General features: G+C 38.8%; 1 protein-coding gene across 2 annotated transcripts in view; it reads right to left on the bottom strand.

Moving 5' to 3' along the window:
• Nucleotides 1-20,868, bottom strand: part of BRD10 (bromodomain containing 10) — a 43,565-nt gene that overhangs the window by 12,024 nt on the left and 10,673 nt on the right. The window contains exons 2-5 of one of the 2 annotated variants that reach the window (XM_060237367.1): nucleotides 18,338-18,538; nucleotides 8,787-10,180; nucleotides 3,700-3,776; nucleotides 1,157-1,246 (exon numbers count right to left, since the gene is read on the bottom strand). In XM_060237367.1, the coding sequence (XP_060093350.1) occupies nucleotides 1,157-1,246; nucleotides 3,700-3,776; nucleotides 8,787-10,180; nucleotides 18,338-18,538 (1,762 nt within the window). The remainder of the gene's footprint in view (nucleotides 1-1,156; nucleotides 1,247-3,699; nucleotides 3,777-8,786; nucleotides 10,181-18,337; nucleotides 18,539-20,868) is intronic. The other variant, XM_060237368.1, reaches the window with a different exon arrangement.

Below are 20,868 nucleotides of genomic sequence, written 5' to 3'. Positions count from 1 at the left end.
TAGGAATGGAAAACAAACATAATACAGGGCTAATGGGTGAATATTTAACTTGAGTAAGCCTGCAATTCATAGTTTCTTGCAAACAGAGAACAAGCAGAAGCCATATGAACAGATGCTTAGAAAGACGATATAATATGCTTAGAAAGACAATATAATATAAGATTGCAGTCCTATGGTACTTGGGAGCAAGGTCTGTCTAGGTATGCATTTGCTAAATATACAAATAATGTGTGCGCTGCAATTCTAAAAAAGTATATTTTGAATTTTTTATTTTATTTACTTCATGTATACCCCACTTTTCTCTCCTTTTGTCAAACCAAAGTGGTTTACATAATTTGCTTCTCCTTATTATCTTCACAACAACTCTGTAAGGCAGGTTAGGCTGATACTTACCTTTAACTCAGTCTTTCTGCTATCAATCACTATTTCCCAAATTCTTCTAATAAAGCATGTCTTATTTTTAACTCATTGTATTGTATCTGGATTAATTACCCCAATATTTCAAGGATAGGTAGAAGTGATATGGTCCTCATCCAAACAAATTACAATGAAGAAGGAAGAAGAAGAATTGCAGATTTATATCCACCCTTCTCTCTGAATCAGAGACTCAGAGCTGCTTACAATCTCCTTTACCTTCCTCCCCCATAACAGACACCCTGTGAGGTGGGTGGGCTGAGAGGGCTCTCTCAGCAGCTGCCCTTTTAAGGACAACCTCTGCCAGAGCTATGGCTAACCCAAGGCCATTCCAGCAGGTGCAAGTGGAGGATTGAGGAATCAAACCTGGTTCTTCCAGATAAGAGTCCACTCACTTAACCACTACACCAAACTGGCTCCACCAAACTGGAAAGGGCAATGCTTAATAAAGCAGCAGTGAGAATGGAGGGAGAGAGGCAAGCATTATTTTATCATGGCATTAGTCACAAGTTCAATTTATTTGACTAAAATACTTTTAGAAACAAACACAGACATGCTGCTTTTCCTTGCTAGTTGCTAATGACTGAGAGCCAATGGGAGGACAAAGTGAAAATGTTAAAAAGTTTTCCATGATTCATCTAGCTCCAGAAAACAATGATTAAATACATCTACAAAAGATAAGCCCCACAGAAACATCTTAAATATATTTTATTAAACAGTAAGATAAAGTTTAAACACATACCGTTTTCTTTTTAATGTTTTCCACATCTTTGAGTTCATTCTCAATTTTTCTAATTAAATCCCTGAGTTCGTCAAGATTAGTGCAAATAAGCTAAAATAAGGGCAAACACACCATCCATATGAAACAGGGTTTAAAAAAACATTAACACATATCTGATCATCGATTTACTGTAACATCTGACAAAAAAAGCATAGATTTTTTGCTAAAAAGGTAAGGTTACTCACACAAATATTTTAATTTTTCCCTCAGTGATTCTCATATGTCTTCATATGCTCCAAACTCAATTAATCAAGTAAATATGACTGTTAGAAACCATTAAATTGGGCTGGTATACAAATTAAAGTTGCATTAATATTGCTGAATTTAACTTGTTCAGTCCAGTATTACAAGGATTTTAATCGCTGCAAAAAAAAGTTGTGCAAGCACTGGCTATTAAGAATTTAAAAAGTAAATAAGAGCAGGGCTTTTTTTGAGCAGGAACGCATAAGAATGCAGTTCCGCTAGCTTGGTGTCAGGGGGTGTGACCTAATAGGCAAATGATTTCCTGCTGGGCTTTTTCTGCAAAAAAGCCGTGTGAAACAGTGACATCAGAGAGCGTGGCCTAATATGCAAATGAGTTTCTGCTGGGGTTTTTCTAGGAAAAAAGCCCTGAATAAGAGCAACAAAATGTAATAAAAATCTAATATTTTTACTTTCTGTTTAGACAGTATGCTTATTCTCAGTCCTAGTTTCCCTGCAAAAACGAAAGATAAGTGCAGTCCATAAAATCATGTAACTCAGCTCACATGTACTTTATATGACATAAGTCCAATTGGTTAGATCCAGACTAAACTGGCAATTTCTGGGTCTTGTCTGCTTCACTTTTGAATGGTGGCGCCATCTGGGACACCGGTACAAGCCACTTCTGGGTCTTGTCTGCTCCGCTTTTCCAGTCGGGCCTCAGAGCCGCTCGCTCCCTGGCCAGATAGCTGTCTTCTTTGCTCCCAGGTAGCTAAAGATGATTGTCCATGAGGTATTACCCTCAAGCCCCTTTGTAGCAGTGACAAAGGGGCAAGTAGAACATGGCTGCCGGGAGTAGAATGGCAGCTGGCCAACAGTTAGAGAAAAGGAATGAATAGAATAGAGATTAATAAAGACTAAAAAGGAGGAACAGGGTCAGAAGTGAATTAAACTTTAAAGAATAGGGCAGATAACTAGAAAAGAAAAGAACTGCTGCTCACACACTCTATACTAATGCAATAGGATTAGGCAAAGGCTATCCTAGGTGCTCCCTCTACTGAAGCAGGAAAAGAATTGAGGTGAGGAAGGTACAGCAGAAACAGGAAGCAGAAAAACTGTAGTTCTTGTCTCCCTACAAGTACAATGGGAATCACCCATAAGATGTCTTCCACATCAGAGGGAGAACTGGCAATTTCTACCACTTTCCCCTTCCTGCTGCAGACCTCCCTTATGTCATTCCTTTGGATCCCCTATCCAGGAGAAGCATTTTGCAGAGATGAATGGGAGGGAGGAGGCAGGAAAATTCCATTCCTCCACAGGAAAATTTAGACAGGATGCAATCCACTAGGATGAAGCAACATTTAATGAAATCAATGCTGGAAGACTATCATAAGGGTGATGGGGCTGGGAATTATATCTTTAGCTCAGCGTTTTTAAATTGTATTCACAGACATATTCTATACTGACAAAATGACAATAATTAAAAACCATTAGACAGTGTCTTTTTTTTTTTTTAAAAAGCTTTAATTTATATTGACCATAAATATAGTGTCTTTGGTTCACATGAACTTTGGCCCTAGATAGTAGCCCTTTCTCCATTGCTCGCCTCAGCAAATCCCAGATTGGCTTTTGCTTCACCAGATCACTGAATCATGGTTGATGTAGTCTAAAATAAACATGAATAGTGTTCTGGTAAAATACATCTTCTATGTCATTGCTTTAGCTATTCCTCTTCTTCTTTGAAACTGATTTTTCCTCAGTATAATCAGATTTTTCTAGTAAATTCACTTTACAGATAACAAGTGTGGGGCTGCAAGACTCATGGGGGGGAATTCCCCCCCGCACTTGCTTGCCAAGCTGAGAGCGGCTCCTCAGCTGCAATGCCACCAGTGTTCTCTCTAAGCTGAGTTATTTTGAGCTAGCTCACAGTTTTTTAGCTTCCAACTCACACATTTTTGTCTTAGCTCAAGAAAAATGGCCCCAGAGCAAACTAAGTTATGCAGTAGCTCACAACTTTAATGCCAGTAGCTCAAAATCTGTTTGGAGTAAGTGTGGCCTTGAGTTGTAGATTTAGGTATCCTACAGGTGGAGGCCACAACTAAGAAACAGATATTCATATTCCATGTATTTTTTTGGGGGGAGGGGGGTGTTGGTAGAAAAAGTCCAGCAGGAACCTATTTGCATAACAGTAATATATTTCATTTTATAGTAAAGTCTCCATGGCTGCGCAAGTAATCAGCTTAAATCTGTATTTGCCCTCTAGAAGTATGCTGCTTCTTTGCTTTCTGGAAGTTCAAGTTAATACAGACAGAAATGCTATTTACCTGAAATTCTGGTACAGCTGGCTTCGTAACAGATTTTCTCTTCTTTGTAATTGCTTTTTTAGATAGAGATTTCTTTCCTTGGATAAATAAAATAGTGACATAAAATTTTAATGCTTTATAAAGTATTAATTTAAAAAATGGAGTTGAAAAATGAATTTTAACAGTTCATGCGATTGTTTCAGGACCACAGTATAAATATCTCCTCAAACAACTTCTATTTTACCAAACTCATGGTAATAGTGTTTACATACAATCTGACTTACAGGGAAAAAAAACTGTAAACAGGCAAAGCCCAAAGGTTTTAGAGAAGACAAACATTCTAAAGTCTCCTATATTTGCACAACTGACAAGAACAGAAAACCCTTTTGAACCTTAAAAACCATTTATTTTGAGTCATCAGAGTTCTTTAAAACAAGCAGAAAGAACTAAAGCAACTAGCCATACAACTGTACCACAGTAGATGGTGCTGCACCGAAAATGTAGCTGCTACAAGCTCTGGCCAACTGTTCCATCCATCCTGCCTAGCCCGTATGCATTCAGAAAGGCGTTCCCCAATCTGAATGAAACAGGGTAGCTGAAGGATATTACTCTGTGTTATATAATGCTGAATGTGTCCTCTCTGTGCAAGATCTAACACCTCTTATTAAGCACAATTTCAGTCCTATAATAACCTGTTGATTATTTCATCTCACATCAGTTCAGTATCATTTCTTCTGATAGAGTCAGGGCAAACAAATGCTAATGTCAGCTCCTTAGCCCCAGTGGTCCTCCTAAGCCACTTGGAGTGGTCCTTTAACAGAAGTAGGAGGGCCAAGTCATGGGCATCTGGAGCCTTCTGAAACGACTTGATATAATTTCAGAATCAGCATGGTTTATAAAGGCTGCAACACCAGGGATCATCTTTCAATGCTTAGAGATGAAATACAGGTCTATTTTACAGATATAGAAAATTGAAACAAGCACTTGCCCAAGACTACAAAATGGGCAGAGATAGAATGCAGAATCTGACAAATTACTTCCCAATCCACATAAAGCTTACCTTGTACTTTACCATGTCATCTTCCACTCCACTCCACCACCTGTATTTTATTTTATTCTTTTTCCTCTCTTTATGAACTATTAATATGTTGAATTTGTAAAAAAAAAAATCAGAAAACTAAAAATAACTTCTAAGCATATGCAGAAAGTTTCACTGATCCTTTAAACACAACTTAATCTTTAGAAAGAATGTCTTTTGCAGAGAACCTTTCAACTGCCTCTCAATTAACATGCTTCATGTAAAACTGAAATAAGACCCCTAGATATCTGCAGAAACAACTGGAAAACTAGATAGCCTCTTATCTAAACATTTATAAAATTGTATTCCTTCACATAATCCCTAGCATTCATTTTCATTGCATAAACATATTTTGCCCCTGCATATAAAAAGAGCTTGATCCCAGTGCCTTGTTTCAATAGCAGCCAGTCAGGGGCTTTCAGGAAGCTCACAATCAAGGCAAGAATGTTACAGCCTTCTTTTATTGTCTCCATTTGGCATCGGGAAAGATGCTTTGCTTTGAACATATAGAGTTTTATTTAACTGTCATAACTGACAAACACTGACATAGGCCTATGCTTTACAAATTCATCTAATCCCTTTTAAGAGCCTTGTAAGCTACTGGCCATCACTGCATCACCTGGTAGTGAATTCTCTAAAGATCATTACCAAAAGCATCTTTTTGGTCTGACCTGGTCCTAGAGATGTAAATTTTCCAGAAATTTTGAAGCCATATGGGGGGAGGGGAAACAGACTATTTCCTCACAGAAACCCCCCCCCCAGACATTTTGAGAAAAACTGTAATATATTTAATACTTTCTTATCAAACCTAAATTTATTGTACTACTTTGACAATTTAAAATTGATCACATAATTTAACATATTAAAAATGGCCTATTTGGTATAGTTGTAAAATTTAAAAGCATTTCAAAACGAAAGTAATTCATAGAAATTTATTTTTTATTTCTTCCCCAGATTTACAGATATTTCTATTGAATTTTCCCCTCAAATCTCCCTCTCCCAGTTTTCTTGTATGATGTCATATCTCTACCTGCTTCTACTGCCAGTTTCATTGGGAGGATTACACTGAAGCTCTGATACGAAACAGGAGTAAAGATCAATGGCCTACTTGACAGGCCTATTTCAATCTGTGAAAAATGTCACTGTGATTTTTGGGGCATGGTATGCTATAGCAGTGGTCCCCAACCACCAGTCCATGGACTGGTCCCGATCCGTGGCCTGCTAGCAACCGGGCCATGGAGCGAGGCCACACCACCTCTTTTGTCCACCTGGGTCCCAGGCTGGTAGAACCGGCAGTGCTGCTGTGACCTAAGCCTACTCCTTATTTATAGGCCCCCACTGATCAGCTGATCGGAGAGGGTCTTTAAATGGGAGGGGGAGGCAGAATGGCCTTCCGCCACCTTGCCACCTAGTGAGGAGGTGGCAGAAACAGCCCGTCTCCCCCCCACTATTTAAAGTCCCCCATGGGGGACAGGGTGCAGGTGGGGAGCATCCTGGGGTGGCAAAAACCCCAGCGCTGCCCCCCCCCCCCGGTCCGTGGAAAAACTGTCTTCCACAAAACCAGTCCCTGGTGCCAAAAAGGTTGGGGACCACCGTGCTATACAACAGTGGTGGTGAAACTTGCTTAACGTAAGAGCCATATAGAATAAACATCAGATGTCTGAGAGCTGGAAGACATGAATGTCAGATGTCTGAGAGCAGGAAGGAAGGAAAATAGATGGAGGAAGAGGGAGGGAGAAGTGGAAAGAAAGCAACTTTAGCTTTAAATGCATTCTCTAAGCCACTGACTTTAAAGAGAGAAATGCCTTCTCCAAGCCAGCCAACTGGGTGGTGGGGGCTTCGAGAGACACACAATATGTGTGAAAGAGCCACATGTGGCTCCTGAGCTGCAGTTTGGCCATTCCTGCTACAGAAATTAATTATTGTTCTGAAACTAACATGAAGCACCAAAGACAGAGTTACAGTATACAGAGGATCTGCAACTGCTTTGGTCTAAAATGTTTAACAGATTTATTTATTAATCTAATGTTACAACAGTTTTTAAGCCATCTTCAAACTAAATGAACTAAACAAGGCACTAACAGAGTAGATCAATTTAAAGAGGAAAAGTTAAAAATTCACACAAACCTTCAGGCAAAAGTAACCAAAGGAAAACATAAATTTGGACCAAGCTTACAATTTAGAAAGGCAGGCTGAACAAGTGCTCTGAGATAAAACAAAATCTACAAGAAAAGATAGATGAGCAAAAATTTAATCCCTTGTAACTATTTGTGTTAATTAAAACATTTGCTAGGAATAGTAAACTCTTGCTTGAATTTGGTACAGAAAGGTTTTCACCCATAGTGAATGCAAGTTATTACTAAATCCAAGATAATTCCCAATCTAGCCTGCAATTACATAAGTGATGCTGCCTTGTAGGTTTTGCCTCCTGTGACAGAATAAAGAAATGGGCTTTGCCTCTGTCTTGGCTTGAAAAAGTGAGTAGGTACTAAGAAAGTGCTAGTGGACAGCACATGGAAGATATGGAATGGTAGACAGTAGAGCCATGAAAGCAAGGAATGGTGGTAAAGAAGGAAAGGAGCTTATTAAAAAAACTACACCAGAAACAAAGTGAGATATTGGCATGGACACAGATAAGGTACAAAAATGTGCATAAGGTGAAGGCATTAGTACAAGGATTTTTCTGGACAGCACTACCTGTACTTACTCTGCTTAATCTATCATGTAAACAATGAGGAATGAGAATGGGGAAAGCATCATGTCTTGCTGAATCAGCATGACTAACACCAGGAAGAGAATTGTTGGTAGAAGCAGCATCGCATTACATCTGATTCTGCTCTAGATTCTTTTCCTCCCCACAAAAGAACAGACATAGGAGAGACATTAACTCAGATATACACACATACTGATTAAATCAGAAGGTTCTATTTGGTTGTGTTTTACCATGTTTCACTCAAGAACATAAACACTGTGAAACTGAATCAGACAAATGCCAGAACTCAAAGTAGGCAGACTGTGACTGAAAGTAACACCAGGCAGTGAATGTGGATAATGCTCCCCTTGACTGCTGATAGAATTCTTTGCTAGCATTTTCCAATGCTAACACACCAGCTTAGATGATCCTTTATATTTTCTTATTTTCTCTTAGAAATATGCTAGTGATATTCAAAGCACAGGGATAAACTGGCATCAGATTGTGCCCAGATACATTTACTTGCTGAGTGAAGAAGAGCTGAGATTATTGTAATTTAACAAGCATTTTTTAAAGAGTGAATCTATAATGTCACCTTTATTTGTATATTTTGCTGATGAGGCATTTTTAACTGAAGGGTCTGGAAAACAATTATGCTTCTCATTAAGCAAGATACTGAGTTCTGAATCCCATGTAGCTTCTCAGCAATACTGAACATCTAAATACAAAACACTCTGGATGCTCTACATTTGAAGTAAAAAAGAATTTGAGATTGTTACCATGTCAAGAAAGAAATGATTGCAGTCTTTCTCAAGATATGGCTACAAATAACTGAGAAATAAATTAAGGCTAATTACAAATGGCCAAAGTCATACGCACTTCCCCAGGATGCAATGAACGAGAGAATTTATTAAGTGGAAGTTCCACCGAACTGACTACAAATGAGAGAAGCTATGTAAAACATCCCAACACATTCAGTATCGCTTTGTCCACTTCTGACAAACAAAACCACATCACAATATCACAGCACACCAAAGATTTGACCAAAAAAAGCCTTACGAGGCATACCAGTTACTATGAAATTCTCCAGCAACTGCTAGCTGAACAATAATATTTTTTGTAGTTCATGAGTTTTTGTCCTCACTTCAGTGAAGAAAGTTTAACAATAAGAGTTGAAATAACACTTAAGATTCCAGAGTATCAGTTCAATATTACTAGGAACCAGCAAACATTTTTTTAGGTACAAGGCCAACCGGGTATCAAAGGCCACCCACAAGAATTGACATACACTCACAGTTCAAATCATCTTCCCTGTACCAGGAGTAAAAATCACCTTACCAGATTTGTGCTTCTTGTGTTTGACTTTCTTTTTCATCATAAGCAACTTATTCTGGATTTCAGGTTTATAAGATTTCAGGGAGTGAAGGTGAATCTCACGCTTCCTCTGGAGCTTTTCACTCAGAATATCTTTCAGTTTCTTTTTCTTCTTTTTCTTCTTTTTTGCTCGTTCTTTACTAAGCTTTAGTGTTTTGCTATTTTCTACTGAAGTGATATCTAGAGCAACTTTATGGCAATTCATATCTGGATTATCACTGTGATTCCCATTCACATGCATTTGGCAGGTTTTAAGAGTGTTCTCTTTTAATGGAGTAGCCTCAGTTTTCACTACAGAAGATTCACCACATTTCCCTCCATTTTCCACAATCCTGATTTCTCCTGGGCTGAGAGGTCCCCCAAAACCAGTATTATCTCCCAGAACAATGCTTTTATCCCTATTTTCTTTACAGCAATCTGTTGTAAAGTCACAGCCCTGATGGATTTTCTCTTCACATTTGAATTTAATTTCTTTTTCTGGGGTAGCACTCAAATGGTCGAAATGGATCTTTGCTGAACAAAGATTTTTCCCATGCTCTGCCTTTGCATGAGACAGCATCTCTTCTTTAGCACTATATCTAACTTCCCCATTGCTTTTGGTGGCATATTCACATCTTGCTTTTTCCAGTTTAATGCGTGGGACTCTTTTTACCTTGATTGGAGGAGCTGGAAATTCAGGGGCATGAAAAGGCCTCTGTTTGTAAATCCGGACATCTGCACCACAGAATTGTGGGAAATGAACATAGGCATTTTCTAAGTAATCATAACCTAGAATCACTTCTCTGCACTCATGGATAGGCTGCCCAAGTACCGCATCTTGTACATCTTTTTGGGTTTCATATACAAAGTCACAAAGGCCTTTTAGAAGCCACACTTTCTGACAAAATGAGAGCTCATGAAATGCTTTTTCCTCCAAAGGGTTAACTTCTCCAAGAACTTGAAAAAATTGAGGGCAAAGACCCAGTTTTTCTGCACAGCTGTCAGGATTGTCAGTTTGCCCCACAGCTGTATACCACTGCTGTATTTTTTGCCGAAGTGCTGCTTCCCAAGTCCTGTAAGGAAGAGTTGGCCTTCGATGCAAGGTAGATCTCCGATGAGGAGGACTTAACAAAGAAGTCATTATTTTAGACAAAAAAGCACTACATTGTGGCATTAGAAGGCAGCGTTCTAACTCATAGAAAACTATTTCGGGCAAGTTTAAAATATACTGTGCTAAACAAAGGAAGTGACCAATAGCCGGAATTTCCCACATGTGTTCCATCTGAGTGGGTGCTGCTTGACCTAGGAGGAATTTGTCCCATTCTTCTATTTCTTTGTGATTAGCTTCCTCTGCTTCTTTTCTTTCTTGTTCCCGATGTCTAATAAAGCAAAAATAATAATAATCAGTTTTAATATTGAGGAATTTTAGAAGAATTTAGAATATAATTTACATATAAAATAATTTCTACTGAACACTGGATAACTCAATACTGAGAAAAAAAACTTTCACAATTATAGCCTACCATTCCTCCCATGAGATTAGTGTGGTGTACATGAGTTTCCTCTTCTCCATTTGATTCTCAAAACAATTCAATAAGATAACACAGGCTGAGTAGCCTGAGATAACTTGTATTCAGTATTCCCAGTCCCAATGTGATGAACAAATTCAGCAATCGCTAATGCCCATTGGCACTACAGCATACATTACAGAGGTGTTTCCTGGTGCCTGCTTGCTTCTTGAGTCCTGGGTATAAAATCCAAAGGGTCTTGAACGGAACAGGGGGAAAAAAGAGTGCTGGGATGCTCCCTCCCAGCTCACTCATTAGCTCACTCATTGTTCTGAACAAGCATATTGTTGTCAACTGTGCAGCCCTGGCTTGCCACAGAGACAGACTTGTATATTTCAGAACTTGGCAACTTATCCTTGTGGCTGCACAGCTGGCAAGCTCTCACCTTTCTTTCAAACTAAAAAAAACAGCATCTCTTCCCCAAAACAAACAGTTGATCCCTCCCCCAATGGCAGTCATTTTGTAATTGGCCCAACATCACACAATAACTATTTTGGGGTAGAATTTTTCCTCAGAATTCCAAAAGTGGCACAAGTTCAACAAGGCTGGGGACTCATGCTCTAGCTGCTGTTAGCACAGTGGTTTGCAAAATACTGAAACTGTGGAAATTGACATTACTCTACTCATATTGAACGCTGCAGCTATGCATCTTAACAATTCTGTTCAGATACACTATTTGATGTTTTATTCTCATTTGAACACAGTACAACATTTATGATAGATAAAACCATATTAACTCTCATACTAATTTTTATCTAAATGGTACAGAAATGGGAACATATCAGATCTTTCCTTATGCAGTTTTATATAGGGGTGCACAAAAATTGGTATATTTTGGGTTTGAGTTTACTGACCCCTGCCCCAATGATATTTTTCAATATTTCAGAATTCCAATACCAGTATGGTACTCAGATTCAAGATTTTTTGGAAATCCTATTCTTTTTTTTTAGCTGTTATACCTTATGGAGACCATTATAGTCTATGTTCCCCATAGGATATAACTGGGAATAGATCCAGGGTTATCTGGGGTTCCGTTTTTTGAGGAAGATGCACTAAATTTTTAGCATAGCTGCTGGTGCCTCTCCTCAATCCCTCCCAGGTTTAAAAAAAAACTGGACTGAGGGGTCTAATACTATGAGCCTCCAAAGAAAGAGCTCCCATAATTCATTGGTTTTAGTAGAAGCAGGAAAAGGTGTTTAAAGGGATCACAAATCCTTTAAAGATCTTCCACAAGCTGTGAGTGAACTCTGAAGGCATTTAAAGGGCTCACATTCACTTTAAAATCCTTCTACCAGCCACAAGTTCACCTGAAAGTCTCTTAAAGTGACTGCAATAGTTTAAAATGCCTATTAACTTTGGCTGGCTGACTGAAAAATCCTGAATATTTTTGGGATTTGGATGGCTTAGCTATTTCAGATAGCAAAACAAAAAAACAGATCAGGTATCTTCCAGCTATTTTTCTGGCTCAGATATAGCCAAATCCTCGCCCTGGTTTTATACATACATATCATTATGTATCCATCACAATGAAGGCAAGAATATCAAAAGAACACAGAAGATTATATTGCATAGCAATGGCAGAACATTTTAGACAGTGGCCATTTCTACTCAAGGGTATCTTTTTAAAAAAGAAGGTTATGATTATACAACTGTCCATCATCAGACAGGAATGAGGGTAGAGAAACTACCTGCTGTACACAACACACTTGTTAACGCTGATTAGCACAGTACAGCAAAATCAGCCTGATATATTCAAAGGTTCTATTACTCCAAGAACTGTGAAAAATGTCACCTCTAACATTTTAAAACTGAATAGTGTAATGGCACATGTTTAAATTGTACCTTGTAACAAGTTAATCCTTTTAACAATATCCTATATTGTATTCCAATAATATTGTCTGCTTTCCTCAGATATCTTCTAGTACCATATCTTTATACATATCTTATAAATTCAGACCAGGACTTGACAAACCTCAGGCGCCAGGTCACTGTGGTGTCTAAAAATTTCAGCGTAGCATCCAGCATTTTCAACATTTTATTGCAGTATCTCTTGGCAATCCACAAAAGAAATACAAACCTTATTTATCATTTCACATCAGAATAATTTTTGTTAAGTGACATAAAATGCATGTGAATGAAATTCTTTTCATTGCTTGCTTATATAATTTACACCATTCAATGGTTCACTAGGAGCAGAGGTTAGCTTTTTTATTATGTATACTACAACCTATGTTAAGCACATTTATTTATACACTACAATGTTTGTCATTGCTTTAGTATGATTGGTAGCAATAACTGGAAAATGTGTTCATTAAAGCAGTAACCTCTGAAGGCTGAAAAGTGAGTCTGGTTCTTAAATTTTTGGGCCAGCTCCTAAAGCCAAAGAAAAGCTTGATATTCATATGTATTAACTTTCAACTCATTCTTAATAAGCCTAACAGATAGCAAGCTGGTGATGCCTGACAAAATGGACAAGGTTCTCAGAACTATTCTGTCCACCGCAACGTGACTTGACCCTTGCCCTTCATGGTTGTTGGTATAAAGTCAGGTTAGGTTGCTTGAATAAGTCAAGGACATAATAAATGCCTCCCTGAAGAAGAGTGCAATTCCAACCACTTTAATCATCCTCCTGAAGAAGGCATCCTTGGCCCACTGTCTTAAACAACTGTTCAGTAGCCAACATTCCATTTTTGGGCAATGCCCTTGAATGGATGGTGGCCACACAGCTTCAGGTAGTCTTGGAGGAGATGAAGTATCTAGACCCATTTTAATCTGGATTCAAGCCTGGGTTTGGAATGGAAATGGGCATGGTTCTTCCCTAATAATCTTTGCCTGGAAAGTGACAAGGAAAATATGTACCTGCAGTGTTCAATACTATCAACCACAGTATCATTCTGGAGAGGCTGGCTGAGTTTGGAGTGGGGTACTATTCTTTAGTGGTTCTAGTCTTACTTGACTAGCCAATTCTAGAAAGTGCTGTTGGGGGAGGGGGCTGTTAGTATGGTGCTGAGGTGTAGTGGTTAAAGAGCGGGAGATTCCTGATCAAATCCCACTCTGCCATGGAATCTAGTTGGATTTTGTTGGGCCAGTCACTCACAATCAGCCTAACCTACCTAAAAGACTGTTGTGAGGATAAATCGGAGGATAAAAGAACTATCTAAGCCATTTTGGGTCTTCAGTGAGGAGACAGGTGGGATATATATGAATTGTGGCTTGTTTGGCATCTGCATGGCTTACTTATAGACACCAGGCCAAAACATTTTTATTCACCTAACACTGTTCTCTATGCTGTTTAATGTCTACATGAAACTGCTGGGAAAGATCATGAGGGGATCTGAAGTAACGTGCCACCAAAATGTAGATATCACCCAGCTCAGCTTCTCCTTAACAGCTGAGTCAGGTCGATCTGTGGAAGTCCTGAACAAGTGCCTAGAGTTAGTAATGGGATAAGGGCTAACAAACTGTAGCTCAAACCAGACAAGACTGAGTTGATCCTGATAAATGATAGCTGCTTGAGAATTCAGGAGTCAGTACAGTAGTTCCTGAAAACTATTTGCAAATAGCATGGTGATTAGTTAAAAAAGGACAGAAGATCAATGCCCTTTCTATAAAATGAGGGTCTATTTTGCTAGTCCTTATCCTTTCCCATTCTACTCCATCCTGTTCCCTTCTACCGTCCCTTGTTCTTTACCTTTGCTTACCATGTGTTACATCTATGATGGATGCTACTGCTTGCTCATGGACTGAATTTGCTAAAGCTCCAAAATGTTAAGACCTGTACTGCAAGAACCTTACTCAGTAAGTGTATTTAGGGAGTCAGATTTATTATTTTTGTGTGCTTGAGCTCTTCACTGGAATGATATTGTTTTAAAAATATTTTTCTTTACTTTCTTTCTAATAAAGCTTTTTTAGCTTTATGATATGTTGCTATGACTCTGCTGGTCCAAACGCAGGTTAAACTTGTTAACACTATGAACAGATAGTTTTGCTCCAGGGTCTTAGGTTTGAGATCTGAGAACCATTATCTCAGACCAAGGCAGATCAGTTTTGATGACATCCCCCTCCCCCTCATGACTGCAAACTGACTTGCTGTGCACAAAACAGCTGGGCAATAGTGCAAAGAGCTGCAGTTATAAAAAAAGAGAGTAGTCCTGAATGCGAAAGTGTTTGAACATGCTTTTAGGAGATCCTTGGTTTCAAGAGGCAGTAATCAAATGCTCTAATAAAATAATAAATAATAGTTGCACAAAACAGTAGAAAATGGAAGAATCCTATTTTATATTTTAAATATAAAACTAAATGCCCCAGCTATATGTAGAGACAATACTTTCTAAGATCAGCAGCTACAAGATATTTCTGAGATAGTAAAAATAATTATTAGTAGACAAGAAGCCCTTTTCAGCAAAGCAAAACAAAACACAAACAAAACTCTATGGTGTTACAAAAGCATAACCATCACATATATCCATCAATCAGTAAGAAGAAAAAAATCAAGCCTCATGATGTAGGACTGATATATTTGAATTCTTTCTAGCATAAACAATAGCCAAGGTGACTATTCATAAACACAAAAAGCAAAGTACTATAAAAGTGATGTTTTGCAGTACTTAACATTGGCTTGGAATTTGCCATCACTTGTTTGCAGTGCTAGTTATAGAATCACCAAGTAAAATGAAAATCTCACAATTTATCAAGTAAGCATGTGACTAAAATGTAAGCATGTAACTAAAAACACTTGAGCCACCAAACTTTTCCTGTATTGAACTTTCCCCTCAACTTTCCTTTCAGTATAGTATACGCAGTCTACTGTGAAATGAGGTGAAAGGGTGTGAAGTCACTTTTAAAATACATGCATGTACTATAATTATATAAAAATTCATTTAACAAGCTCCACCCTCCTATGACGGTGCCACTTGAAATGCCCTCCCTTATACAGCCTGAATTCTTCTGGTAAAACAGCACATCCCAGTCAGACCAATTACAAATGCAAAAAGAAAGCAGAAGGACCCATGCGCTTTTAGTATAGGAACATTATTTTGGGTACCACAGATATGAATCTTGACCAAATTACAATCACAGAAAGAACCATACACATAAATAACAATTTTAACAGCTTTTAAACATGTACAGATTACCATATGTGACTTGGAGGAAATATGGGAGGAGGGGGGCTTTTAAATCATGTCTGTGTTGACCAGAATTATGCTTCTGTTCTTCCAAACTGCACCCTTACTCAGTGAACTCACTCAGACATAATAAGCAATCCAGCTTGCCACTGTGTGTACAAACCTGAATGAGTCACAGGTCCACAGGCTCCCTCATCACCATCTCCCACCCCTCCTCCCCTTGTGCACAGCAACATAATTAACTATTTCTGAATTTGGGGCAAACCATAATTTCCCACTGTATCCAACAGGCAAGGTGCAACTTGCACTTGCACAGCAAAGCAGCATTCAAATGTATTGTAATCTTGGCTTTCAGAAGAGAAAAATACCAGAGTTTGCCATCTTGGATGCAGCAGCAAACTATAGATCACTGCAAGCTCAGAAAAACTATCTTGCCACAAATTAAGGGGAAGGCACAAGCACAACAATTTTTCAAACCCTTACATGCCCAAGGAAATACTGATTGCAACCTTGGGGTCAGTCAGCACTTTTCCTCCAGGCCAGTTGGGCAAGGGATCCTGGAGTTTTCTGCCATTTCAGGGCATGGAGCAGGAGTCACTGTGTATGTGTAGGTGGGGAATGGTATTTGTGAAGTTCCAGCATTGTGCAGGGGTTTAGACTAGATGACAATGGAGGTCCCTTCCAACTCTATATGATTCTATGAACACATTCATATAATAGCAAACTATTGCCATTATATCTGAATTAAGCCACTGACAATGCAGGAAAACTGCAATTTAAGCAGAACAGAATTATAATGGCCCTGCTTTTTCAAAAAATCCTTTTTCCTCTGGGTTTGCTCCTCCATTTTTATATATGCTTATCAGTAATGGTGTATCTATAAAAAGAAAAAGTGCTTCAAGCAGATATTCAAGTATATCCACTTTTTTTAAAAAAATGGTTAGAACAGAAAACATTACACCTTTTGAAACAAAAAAAAAATGCTTACTCATTTTGCCTTTCTTAGTACAGCAACCAAACAGTGTATAAAGAATATGAACAAAACTGCACCGCCAGCAACATCCAACCTCTGAAAGAGGTAGAATATGAACAAAAGCCTGCATAAAAGTCAATTACAATATGTAACTGTAAATGGTATGGGCTCCTGCATGGATCACAAAAGCGCCTGGTCCACCCTCAGACACAGCAGCATTATCTACACTTTCAGACGTGCATAAAAATATGACTTGGCAAATTAAAAGAAAAATCCCCCTCCCCCCAATCCCTTCAATAGTTCACCTAGAGCTGGATATAGAAAGAAAATTGTTTTTAGGGCTGTTTTGGTGAGTCTGCAGTTATTAGGTTTTATTGTTTTAGTTGAAGATTATTTCAAATTATGTTGTTTTTACCTTACTCCATCTTGAGTAGGAAAAAGATAGAATAGTCAAAAATAAACAAAGTAACCAGTGTGATAAGACCTGCATAAAGTCCAGGAGTACAGGATACTGAAATAAAAGGGAAGAGGCAAAATGAGGCTTGCCAATCCCCAGGTCCCAGTGGGGGATCTCCTAGTTTTGCAGGCTCCTTCCTGTCCCCAGCTAGCTGGCTGGCAGGGGAAAGCCCTGCCTCCACAGCCACCATATGCATTTCCACTTTGGAAGGCTCTGAAGACTTGGGAAAGGCTTGCTTTTTGAAAGGTGTGTGTGCCTTTAAATCTCCAGAGTCAGGCTGAATGGGGGTGGGGTGAGCCTGCAGAACAATGTGGCTGCTGTGAGAAAGAGAAGGGAAGCAGCCCCCTCCCTCCATTTGTTTTACAGCCCTTTCAGAAGTCGTTTGCACAGTAAAACAGAGATAATCTCTGGTTTTCCTGTGTTAGTCTGAAGAACTTGGTTGAGTATACAGCATTCAACAACTCCCATGGTGAGTAAATTGCCCTAGTGAGACCACAAAGTGTGTGCTTCCAAACTGTCTTTATTTTGGCGGCTGCGTGTGTGTGTGTGTGTGTGTAAGGGGGGGGGAAGGGAAGAAGTGGAAGTGCACTACTGTATTTTTATTTATTTTAGGGAATAGGAAAGTCTCCTGGCTCCACCCCCAGAGTCGCCAGGTATTTTCTAAGTTAGACTTGGCAACACTATGCTTGAAAGTTTATAGAATCCTGGAAGGAGATATCTTACAAATCGCAGAGGGAGATAATCTTTTCCTATGAATACACAGAGCCCTACCATGTTTTCGTAAAGGTCAATTTTCCCCAATGAAATAAAAGCTTCCTAGAGTATTTTTTCCTAAATATCAGTCTCTCTCCCTCGTTATTTTTTCTCTCCACACAAGTTTCCTCATACTCAAACAATATTTTAAATACAACTGTATATTCATTTAACATATTAAGAGAACAAATCAAGTTCGAAACAAAATCAAATTCAAATAAAAGTAAACTCTCCCAGCAATTTGCTCTAAGTGGCTGCTTTCAACAGATACACACAGATACATTACAAAACCATACAAAAGTGTAACAACAAAAGGTAAAATAAAACATCAGTAAACAAATATAGAACAAAAACAAGACCATTTTTTTAATTCTAGATTTAATACCATACCTAATTTCTAAGGCAAAACATTAAAACAAGTTTAGAATTTTTCACCACTTTAACATCCCCTCCCATTAAACATGAACTGAATAAGAAATGTTTGGTACAGTATACCAGACTACCTAAATGTGATGCTTAATTATGCAGAAATATTTAGCAGACAAGTCCATTTTGAACCAGAAATGATGGGATGTGAAATGTTTGATCTCCCAAAAGAGCAAAGTTTGGGAAGGAGGATGAAAAGAATAGCTACAAACAAGCCACTTTTTGCCTTTTACCTCTTTTCTTCTTTTGCTCTCAGTTGCTCTTCCTGTCTCAGAACCTGAACCATTATGGATTCAAACACGCCTGTGGTCAAGCCTGCTAAACTGCGTGGTGTAGAACGACGCCTTGTTGAAGCACAAGCTGTTCCCTTCTCATCTTCCAGCCCATAGAACCCTTTAGATGTTACTGCTATTGCTGTCTTCTCTCTCAAATGCCTTGAAAGAAAAATCACATCAATGCACAAGTATATTTTTCCTGACCAGCAGTAATTGTCTAGCTATGTTTTTAAAACTTATAAAAAGGTGAATTAAAATGACTAAAACTATTCTTCAAGTGGTACTGCTGCATGTATTAGGACTGTCCAATTAGCAATAGCAGAACATGCTCTTCACCTTTTAAAACATCTGGGCTTTATGTTATAAGCTGCTGTTTGGAAAAAGATGTTTGCCTTTAGAGTAAGAATAACTTCCTCTGAGGAAGCAACTTGGATTTCTGAAACTAGGTTCCATGTATGCATTTTGCATGGTAAGAAACTAAATTTATATTTGAAAACACACATATGAAACCCAAGTGTTTGCAATCTCAATGTAATAAAACAGATTTTTTTCAGCTTTTAATAGCAGCTACCAAGACCGCAACTAAAAAGAAGCCTAAGCATATATAACTACATTTGATTATCCATTAACTTTGCCTCCCCCTGCCCACCTTTCATGCTATTGAAATTTAAAGTGCAAATTCCTTCAAGAAGGAGCATGTCCTTTTACGGCACTCAGTACAACACAACGTACAACATGCTTTAAACTCTTACACACAAAATATTAATTGTAAGCCTTGTTGGATTTTGCTTCATGTGACAAATTGATTTAAAGTAAACAAACAACTTATTTGATTTGGTTATACGGAATTCCTCTTACTGAGTCAAACCACTGGTCTAGCTATTCCAATACTGCTTACTTTTGCTGGCAGTAGATTCCTAGAGTCTCAAACAGTGACAAACTTATCTCTCAGCCAAGTCTTTACAGGGACCTCTCATTTCTAGGTCCAATATTTTACACACCCCACCATTTACAGATGTTAATAACTTCATCCATATGCCTAAATAACTTCCCACTGTGTCTGCTTACCTTATTTCATCCTGCACTAGGTTCTACATTTTGACTGTAACAGCATTGCCCGGCATTAGAAGAATGCATGAGCACTGTTATCAGTAAACACAATGAACACTTCACCTTTATTTGTAGTCAGGTGCTAAAACAGACCCTGAAGCATCATAGCTAGTCAACGAGAAAAAAAGGGAGACTTGCCTCAGGTTTACCACTTTCCAAGATTGTATATCATATAGAGACATGAAGATGTCCTCAACACCAGTACTGTCTACTCCAACTTGTAGCAGCTCTATACAGTGTCATATGAAGAGCATTCACATACGATCCTTTTAACTAGAGATGCTGGAGACTGAACTGGGACCTTCTACATGTGGATGTTCTATCACAGAGCCATGGCCTCTTCTCTGAATCATCATACAGTTAAATTTTTTTCACACACACCCTTTTTAGGTTACAGTTGATGTCTTTAGTTTATCACCATGTTTACAACCTGTTGATTTTATCTCTTCCTTAACATAATTAACTATACTAAAGGTACTTCAAAACAAGTTTTTTATTTGAAAGTCTAACATTTATGTATCATCATTCTAGAAGAGAAAAAAAAGGGGGGGTTGTTTCTTTTTTTAAAGACTGGGATGCTACAGCGTTTAGAGGAGAAGTGTCAAACATGCAGTTCAGGGGCCAAATAAGGTCCCTGGAGGGCTCCTATCAGGCCCCTGAGCAACTGGCTGTCATCTGCTTCTTTTTTCCAAATCTTGCTTCCTTCTGCATAACAGCTTGCTTTGCAAGGCTTGCTCAACTGCACAGGAGCTACAGAGCAAAGCCTCTATTTTCTCCATTGGCTGAGGCACCTCCCTTGGGGAGGAAGGGGGGAGGAATAGTTTGCTTTGCACAGCAGAGCTACTGAGCCAAGACTCTCTTCCTTCTATTGGCTGACGCTCCCCACCCTCCAGTCCCCTGGGGAAGGAAGGAAGGAAGGAAGGAAGGAAGGAAGGAAGGAAGGAAGGAAGGAAGGAAGGAAGGAAGGAAGGAAGGAAGGAAGGAAGGAAGGAAGGAAGGAAGGAAGGAAGGAAGGAAGGAAGGAAGGAAGGAGCCAGAACTTCCCTTTGCCCAGTTCCCTGGATCCCATGGAAGAAATACAAAGCAAGCATCTTTAAAACCAATGACAGTTAACATTTTAAGCATGTTTTAAGTTTTTTTTAAAAATATACATTTGTGTTTGTTTGTGTTCTTTATAAAATGTATACCTCTTTTCCTAATATTATATAGGTATGCACATGGCCCTGTGGCGCAGAGTGGTAAAGCTGCAGTACTGCAGTCTGAACTCTCTGCTCATGACCTGAATTTGATCCCAGCGGAAAATGGGTTCAGGTAGCTGGCTCAGGTTGACTCAGCCTTCCATCCTTTCGAGGTCGGTAAAATGAGTACCCAGCTTGCTG

The sequence above is a fragment of the Heteronotia binoei genome, chromosome 4 (genome assembly GCF_032191835.1).
Source record: "Heteronotia binoei isolate CCM8104 ecotype False Entrance Well chromosome 4, APGP_CSIRO_Hbin_v1, whole genome shotgun sequence".
Taxonomy (NCBI): Eukaryota; Metazoa; Chordata; class Lepidosauria; order Squamata; family Gekkonidae; genus Heteronotia; species Heteronotia binoei.
This window is presented reverse-complemented; position numbering and strand designations above follow the sequence as displayed.